This window comes from Oryzias melastigma, linkage group LG13 (assembly GCF_002922805.2).
Source record: "Oryzias melastigma strain HK-1 linkage group LG13, ASM292280v2, whole genome shotgun sequence".
NCBI classification, from domain to species: Eukaryota; Metazoa; Chordata; class Actinopteri; order Beloniformes; family Adrianichthyidae; genus Oryzias; species Oryzias melastigma.
In genome coordinates, this window is record NC_050524.1 from 24,059,974 (window position 1) to 24,069,365 (window position 9,392).

At 38.2% G+C, this 9,392-nt stretch overlaps 1 protein-coding gene across 1 annotated transcript in view; it reads right to left on the reverse strand.

The window, feature by feature from the left end:
* Positions 1 to 186: 186 nt before the first annotated feature.
* The window catches only part of mpzl3 (myelin protein zero-like 3), a 20,451-nt gene continuing 11,245 nt past the window's right edge, over positions 187 to 9,392 (reverse strand). Inside the window, exons 3-6 of the mRNA XM_024257965.2 lie at positions 5,118 to 5,331; positions 2,923 to 3,079; positions 1,094 to 1,151; positions 187 to 854 (exon numbers count right to left, since the gene is read on the reverse strand). Of these exons, the coding sequence (XP_024113733.1) occupies positions 771 to 854; positions 1,094 to 1,151; positions 2,923 to 3,079; positions 5,118 to 5,331 (513 nt within the window). The 3' untranslated portion in view covers positions 187 to 770. The remainder of the gene's footprint in view (positions 855 to 1,093; positions 1,152 to 2,922; positions 3,080 to 5,117; positions 5,332 to 9,392) is intronic.

Genomic DNA, 9,392 nt, shown 5'->3' on the forward strand with positions numbered 1-9,392 from the left:
GTAAAGTGACAAACATTCATCAACAAAAGCAAGCTGTTCATCCAAACACAAATATGCTCTTTCCTTTTTCATGCGATACAGCTGCATCCACGATAGGAGTATAACCAAATGTCTACAAAATAAAAGTGCGTCTATACAGGCGTTACTGCAGAAAAAAAAACAGCACAGTAAGAAAAAGGCTGGAAAACTGTGAAATGTACTGTACAGACAGTGTTATCTACACACAGAAGTGGTCACAGCTAATGCTCAGAGTTCAACAGTTCAGCACTTATGCTTTCGCTCTTACTCTCAAGGACGTGAACAGAAATGTTCAGTCCAACAACAACCCATCCAGCTGCTCTGACGCAGGCAATAAATTAGACAAAGCAACATCACAAAAAAAAGGCTGCATGCAGAAGTTCAAATCATAAAAAGATACAAAAATATCCGAGCACCCTGTGTTTCCATGCTCAAGGTCGGCTTGCACCTGATTAAATAGTGTCGACAGAGTAAACAGAAAGTATCTTATCCGCACTTCAGGAATTCAAAATTCCCTTTTGTCCAGACTCAGCAGGACAAAAACAGTGCATAGTTTTGCAGAAGGACATTTTTTACTCTGCAGTGTAAAAATAGAAAGCTGGAGATTTTTCTGAAACGATCTCCCCAAAAAGTAAACTCCTTTGTCAGAATGAGTGAATGGTCCGTCCCTTAAAAAGGCAGTCGGTTTGTAATATTTACATTTTACGAGCAGGCACTACTGGGATGCAGCAGCAGCATCTTCCGAAGGCTGGTTAAACTTGGGAGTCAGCGTAGTCCTCGTCATCATGAGGATGCCTCTTTTTCTGGTGGTAATAGTAATCCTCGTCTTCTGAATCCTGCAGCAAAACATGCAAAGAAACAGGCGGATAAAGACGTCATCACAGCCGGACAAAGACAGACTAACACAGAAAACTGTACAAGCAAGAACCAATATAAATATTTCATAACACCCCCCCAGGTCCCATTTCTAGCATGGAAGGGATGTAAAATTAATCCAGTGAAATGTATCTGGCGTACATGTGTTGTTAAGTTATTTATGAGGTGGAAGGTGGCGAGTGAAAATGGAGGTATTTACCGTCAGACATCGTTCGTAGCATGTTCGTCCCTTTTCCCTGGCGGCCGCATACCCCACCCTGAAGGGTGAACAGCAGCCAAGAAAGCCATTAGATCAAGAACACCATCATAGTTGGAGTTCTCATACAAAGTTTGGATTTAGCTTAAAATTGATACATTGAAGAGTAAAAATACTTTAAAATCAGTATTTAATCCACGAAACAATGACAGATTTTAGACATTTTATACATGAAAACTGTAATACGAGTTCCCACTGTGCGTTCAGCAGGAATCCTCACTGTCCATTTATTTAAATATGTTTTCAAACTCATTTTTTACAGCCAGCTTTATAAAGCAGCACCGTAAGCCTCTGCACTACTGGAATGGTTCATTTTCTTTTTATTCCTGCTTTTCATCAGTGTTATTATTTTATCTTATCGTTTAGTTTTTACTAGGGCTGTGAAAGTTGACGCGTTAATGAACGTGATTAATTAATCATAATTAATGCATTAGTATTTATAAAACTGCGTCTAAAATAAACTTGAACTTTTTTTAACTTTCTGTAATTTATTTTATAAAATTAAAGAGATAATATGGCGTTTATTTTGTAGTTTTTGGGCAAAAGCGATCTTTAATTTTAAGAAATAAGGTCCACTGCTGCTGCTGTTGGAGATGTCTGCTGTTAGAAATCCAACAAAGAGGAAACAAGAATTACAAGAATTTCCCACACTTAAAATAGCCTCTACTGCTGCAGAACGACTGTAGTTCATTGAGCTGTGGGCGGGACTGGTGGTGAAAAGTAACTCCGCCCCCTTCCCATGGCGCATAAGGGAGAGCTCTCTGTTTACTCTGCTAGCTTACAGGACAGCAAATATTATAAGTTATTGAGAGTTTAAGTTAATTTTTGTATTTCAATTATTGTATGTTTTTTTTCACATTTATGTTTTAAAAAGTGAAGTTTTTAAAATGTGGTTTCAGTATGTTCAATAAATGTTTATATTTTTTCGCTGAGACTTAAAATAAGTTTTGGATTTTTGCGATTCAATTTGATACATCTGTTGTAGAGATAAAGTTGTGTCCTGAACTAAATTTATTTCAAAAGGTCACCTTAAAAATAGGAAAGAATTCAGTCCAAGTATATTAGAGAAGGAGAATGTCAACCGTACACTGCAGCTTACACAGGAGTGTGCCAAGAGGAGATGTCTGAATATTTTTATTTTTATCCTTTTGCTTCCAATATTTAAACATAACAAGTTCAGACGTTTCCTGAAGTGTAGCTTGTAGAAACGTAGCAGATAACGTTTATTCAACTGTTTGAAGGACGGACCTTTCGAACAGCAGATTAAAGCTGCAGCTAAAACCAGCAACAGTTTAAAGTCCACAACGGCTGCAGACCGTTTCAAGCTAGTAGATGTGTTCATGTAAGCCACAACAATCTCATTTTGGTCAGTTTATATAAAATTGATTAATTAAAAAAGCTTTTAAAAAGTACTATAATGAAGATGAAGTAAAGAAGGGAAAACAAAACAGCCAACTTAAATCCAATTAGATTTTCATGAGAATTATAGTGTTAAAACTAAAGACCAAAAGATGGAAAAATTCGGAGGCACATTTCTACAAACAGAGAAAAAATGTTTCAACATTGAAATGAGTCAACTACAAACACAGAGCTGATTCTGATTTTCTCTGTTGATGTTCCTGAAGCCAAACCTCCAACCTAAACTTTTAGTTTTCGTTTAACCTTCATCTCATTAGCAATTCACAAACAGAATCTATACCATAGAAGCTCTGCTGAACCCCCATTATCCCCAGGAGAGCCGTACCAGTCGGCGTTGGCATAAATCTACTCACCCCTCCGTGACCTCAATGTTCGATCTGTAGGCTTCTGATTGGCTGTGTCGATTCCCGCAGCAGTACATTCGTCCAATCAGAATCAGGGTGAGCATTCCAGAGGGGACGAGGATGAAGGCGATGAGGACCGAGACATCGGAGAAGCGAATGCTGGACTCTGAGGGGAGAGAACTTAAGGTCATTGGGATTGATAGAACTGATGGTGGCGTCAAACGCAAGACGTTGAACGTCAGCACTTCATGTAGATATTAACACTATAATCTATATTTATACTCTACGCAGCAGAATGGTCCAAATCAGGGTTTTCAGAAGTAGACTTCACCACTGTTCTCTGTAATATATGATCAGTAAAACACTGACTCTGGATCAGTCATTCAACAGGTTTCAACAACTTATTTGACTTTAAAATAAAAATAAATGTGTTAATTAGACCATATTAAAAATAAAAAATCATAAAATATTGATGGAACTGTCAAATTTTCAGTTTAGTCCGTTCATGTTAGTTTTAGAACAGCCATGTTTTTTATTTTATTTATTTGAGTTCAAGAAGGCACCAACTCCACATTCTTAAACACGAGTAGAGCCCATGAACAAGCAGAGAGCGGCTTCCTCTTCTTTGTTTTCTATTGTTCATAGTTTGTCAAAGTGGTGCAAATCTTTTGAATTTGGCTCAAGAGTTTTTCTATGACAACTCTTTTCCAATACATGAAAGACTGTCCTAGAATTCAGGCATAAACTGAAATGATTAATTTCTCCTCCATCATATATTTTCAAACAGGTGGTACTTTCGTGACTTATAAAGAGATCTCATCCATTCATCATGACCTAATCCGATTCTATGATTGTTCAAAGTTTAACCTGATTTAACTTTCAATACACGTTCAGTGGTCCCACATTTGGTATGTAGAGCCCGAAAATAGTCTTAGAAATGTACATTGCTGCGTGAACGGCAGAATTTTGAACGCGAAAACCCGAAATACACATCTACACGTGTTTACCTAAACCTTTCGTTGAAAGTGGGTCCTCAAGAGCTGATGTCACAGATTAAGGACAGCCCCTTTCAGGAAGAGCTTGCTCTGACAGCTCCGCCCCCAGTCTAACACAACACCCAATTTCTCCACAGAGCTAGAGGTGATCAGCAAAAAGCTTTCATTCTAGATGCGGAATACCGAATATCTTCCAATTGTGTCTTCAATAAATTTCAGCTCAAACAGGTAATTGTTACTTTAGACGTGGGGCTCCTTTAAGACCCCCCCACCCCCCGTTCTGGTCAGTCACTGTTGCATAGATGTCGAGTGTATTTGTTAGCGTTCCAAAGGTAATATATGATCACACATATGGATATAATCCACTCTGAAGGGCTTAAGAAAATCATGTTATGACCCCTTTAAAGTAAATTCATTAGAATGTTGTGAGTGAAGCATAACTTAGTTTCATCTATGCATTTTAGGGCGAGTCCATTAATGGTCTCCCCTTTTGAAAAGTGTCGTTAGTAGGAGTGTTGGAGAAAATCGATATATCGTGATATGTCATTTGGGGATAGTTGTATCAATTTAAAATGCTGACAAGACGATATTTAAGTAATTATTTGTGAGCGTCCTTCAGCGTCTTACTAGTTGGCAGCACAGCACACTTTGAGAAGCTCTACATCACACCAGAACAACAAGATCTCACGAGAACCAGCTTGTGTTAAATATTCAGTCTCAGTGGTTCAGTCAGCCTCCTGGTTTTTGTTGTTATGAGACATGTACTACGTAGTATGACTTAGTTTTTTGTCTAATTAATACTCTTTCAAAAAAAAAGGGAAAAATTGTTCTGGAACAGTCTTGAGATATGCATCGTATTGCGAGAGGTGTACCGCGATATGCATCGTACTGCCAGATTGTTGCCAATACACACCTCTAGTCATTAGAACCTCAGCTGTGCTGTTAGAATGCACTTAACTCTGAAAAGTCACCAGCTTCTGTTCTGCTTGTCCAACACTAATGACTCACTGTGGAGAGGAGACTCAACAAGCACAAAGAAATTCAGGGCAAAGGCAGTGGTGGTCCATCAGACAACATGGGACTAAATCAAAGATATTCTGACACAACTGCTAATGGCACATAAAAACGTACCGACAAGAAAAGGAGTTTCATGCAAGGCTAAATCTAAATACCACAAAGCATGCTCTGCCTGTTTGTATGCAAACTTACTCTTGGGTGTGACGGTGAGTACAATGCTCGAGGTTGGAGATCCATGGACATCAGGAGGGTTCCTGACTGAGCAGGTGTACGTCCCATTGTCCTTTAGTGTGGCATTAATCAGCGAGATGGAGGCGACCCCGCGTGACGGGGTTCCCTCCCAGCGGATTCGATCCAGAAACTGGCCTTGCGTTGGAGGAAACACTTGCGATGAGAAGTGGAAAAACTGGGGAAAAAACCCAAAAAGGTGTTAGGACATTGTTTGGGACTTTTCTACCAATGTCAGAATCTTCATAGGAGAAAGCAGCACATGGCACTGGAGTCATTTTGTTTGGGTGGTCAAAACAAATCTGCAGATTTCTTGAAAACATCACTCAACTTGTTTTCAACAGCGATCCATCACTTGTTGAAAAAGGGACTTAAAATGATGGAGCATTAAAGGTCGCGACCCATTATGGAGCACAAACTAAAAGTATTTCTGATTAAAGGGATTATGGAAATAAAGATAAAAACTATGAGTCATTTCTGCATTTTTAAGTGATCTGAAACTGCATTTAATACAAGGAAAAATAACAAAATGCAAATACTGTACACATGAGAGGTTGGATAGCCAGACCATCAAGATTTCAAACTAAAATCTTAGTCACAACTGCCCTGATTAGATCAAACATGTGTGCTGGCAAAAAAATGGGCAAACCAGTTTGGACAAGGCCGGCGGCCCACACACAACAGCAATGCCACAGACTCCTCCGAGCCCATGAGGCAAAAATGTACATTCTTTTTACAGGCATGCCTGTACAACACACAAAGGTAAGTAAGTGTGAGATGCAGGTGTAATTTTTGGGTATTTTTACCCCAAAATCCTGCGCAAGGGACTCCTGGTTACTGTTCATGTGATAAGCATGTGGACCCTAACCGTTAGAACTTAAGAAATGAGACAGTGTCGTTAGTGTGGGACTCCAACAGCACTTACATATCATGTGCATGTGGCATTTTCCAATAAGGTACCAGTATTCACACCACACTAACAACAAGAATGTGACGGAGGAGATCCATACAACACCTGTGAGTCATAAGTTCGTGCATCTTAAATTTGCTTGACAAATATGTCACAAAACACTTTATGCACCCAAAAAAATGGTATGTTTTCAACAATATCCCATGAGGTGGCCGTACAAGCCTTAAGAGCAAGACACACCTGCACTTCCCTTAAGATGCGGCCACTCCTCTCTTTGACCCTCCATGGTCTGGACAACCCTGCACGTGTCAACCCCCCCTCCATACAGGCACACGTGACTGAGGGTGTGTTCAGACCGGGACAGTCCGCTGATTTTGATCGAGTCTACTTATTTGTTCCAGATCCAGTCCTGAAGATCGCATTTGGTCTGTAGTCAGAGTGGAGTCTACTAGAGATATTTGGTTGACTTTGTAAGCAAAACCATGTGACTAAAGATCTCTTCAGTCATTGGCCAGCAGTTATGGGGGCGGGTTAAGACAAAAAGGGAAAGATGAAGATGCTTCAGTTTGCAAATCCTTGCCAGGATTGTTCCTTATTCAAACTTTTTGTTCCGCTGATTGATTTTGAGCGTCTATATGAAGGCCAGGTTCAACACTTTTACTGCTACTTTGGTGCAGGGAAGGAATGTTTTACTGGGGATGCTGCAACTAAGAAAGTATGCCAATAAGTGTTTGTGACATATAGATTGTTGGGAAAACGGTAAGAAGCAACGTGGGTCACGTTAGAAGTTGGTCTAATGAGTCCAAATTCATCAGACCATATTTTAATAAGTTGCTGTGTCTCATTGTTGCGGTTTTATGGCATTCTTTTTTAGATAATTCAGTTAAGGAACTACCAGGTATCTTTCAGGATGACGTCACAGCAGCACCGGCAGTGCAACATTACACAAAGAGGTTCCGTAAAGACATGGATAAGCGAGTTCGGTGTGGAAGAAGTTGACTGGTCCGCAGAGAGTCCTGACCCTAGCTTGACGGAACACGTTAGGAGGCAATTAAAGTGAAGACTGCTGCCCAAACGTGCAGTCAAACATTCCCATTAACATTCTTCCAATGGGGAACCTGGGAAAGAATTCCCAGAAGAACTGAGGCTGTTATCGATGCAAAGGTTCGGCAGAGATCATTTTAAACCTCAAGGGGTTACAAATGAGATCTTAGTTCAGTTCATATATTCCATGGGAGAATACTTCTGACAACATGGTGTATAACATTATTTAACATTGCTTTATAAAAACCCATGAGGATGTGTTTAAGAGATTGAAAAAAAATGTGCTGACTGCACAAACAATTCTCCAATATTTGAATAAAATATGACTGACTCTGAACAATTCTAGAACCAGGAAAGGTCTCCATTGATTATGCATCTATATCTGGGAAATTGATTGATTTGTTTCTTAAGAGACCCTTCTCTTAACAGAAATACACTTTTTTTTGTCTTTGGATTATCAGCTCAACTTCATACTGCTCTTCTTGTCATTATAGGTTGATGTAAAACACACCACAACCAGATCCATCCACCCACACACCATCTACACCAGGAGTCTGCAACCTGAGGCTCCAGAGCCACATGCGCTCCTTCATCCCTCCATTGTGGCTCTTTGGCATTGAAAAAAAATGAGAACAATTTCAGTAAAAAAAAAAAATGTAGTAAATTTATTGAAGCTAGTTAAGTTTTGTCATATAAATTTAAATTTTTAACATGTCATAACTAAAAATAATGGTCAGAGAGGTTTATTATTAGAATACGATTAAAGCACATATAGATTTATTTAAAAAAAATAAATCTACACCAATGTTGTCATGTTTATGTTTAATAGTAAAAAGAAGGAAATGGATAAAGTCAATCAGTCAAAAATATAAGATGATATGTTTCATTTGACTTTCTTGCTTATTTGACAAAGGATGTCCTTTACTTTGATAGTAACTTGTGTGCTGTGGTGAGAAGTAAAAGAAGTTACGAACTGTTTTACAAAAAAATATATATTTTTCAATTATTATAATCATTTTAAATGTATGTCTTAGAAATAAATGGCTACAAAAACATAGATAAAGTGTATTCTTCTAGACCAGGGGTCGGCAACCTTCAACAGTAAAAGAGCCATTTGGGTTCGTTTTCTACTGACCAAAACCTAGAAGTCCGCAAAGTCTTAATTTAGCCTTTAAGAAATTTGGATTTGCATTCATGACCTTCTATTTTTTAATAATAAATATGAATTATGTCTATTTTTTGGCACAAACAAAAGCAAAAATATAAAAAGAACCTAGCATCTCTCAAAATGTGTTTTCTTTTTTTTTTTAAACTTATTTTCAAAATAAAAGATACTCTGTGCCAAAACAGCATCATCTCAGTGCAGCTCTGGGCAGCTAAGTAAAAAAATATTGCGCAGCATAAGATAATATGTGCTTTTAACTCATAAAAGATCTAACTTTTTTACCAAAGTTTTTCTTTGCATATAAAATCTGTTCATTCTGGAGGTAGAGTTGATCAAACAAGACGTCTTCAGGATGTAAAAACCTACAAAGTTTATCATCTATGTGAACCTCAGACATCAATTTATAAATGTAGCTAATCTAAATTAAATAAATGCTTTTCTATGCTTTTTAATCATTACTTAAAAAAAATGCTATTTTATTTTTCTTTTTTGTTCTTTTTCCCCTCTTTGTCCTCAGCAGTCTTACACTGCTGGGTTTTGTTATTTTAGTTTGTGGTTGCACCTTGGTAGTCTTAGTTTACAGGCTTTGTTTATTTGTTTTCTTTAGGCCATAGTTGTAAATAAGAATCCGTTCTTAATCTGTCCTACCTGGATAAATAAAGGTTAAATAAAAATATAATTCTTTAGGTAGTTTTAGTTAGACAGCCATTATCAGGAGCTGCTGACTCTGACGGTCGACATGTCTGGATCAGCAGTCTCCATGACTTATTTTATGTTTGGCCAAAGAGCCACCATGGAGAGATGAAAGAGCCACATGTGGATCTGGAGCTGCAGGTTGCAGAGCCTTGTTCTAAACAGTGACTTTGCGATTCTTGCTTGGTTTTGGTCTGTAAAAAACTGGACCAAATGGCTCTTTCCACACCAAAGGTTGCAGACCTCCGATCTACACCATCAAGTCTCTTGTGTGGTTAATGGAAGATCTTCAACCAAAAGAGTTGAAATTTAAATTTCAAAATCCCAAACAAAAATGCAAAAAAAGCAACTAATTTGCTAAGTCTTTCAAGTGGAGCTGTCATGTAACATATGTCATTGAAACAGATCACCTCTATGGATATCTGTT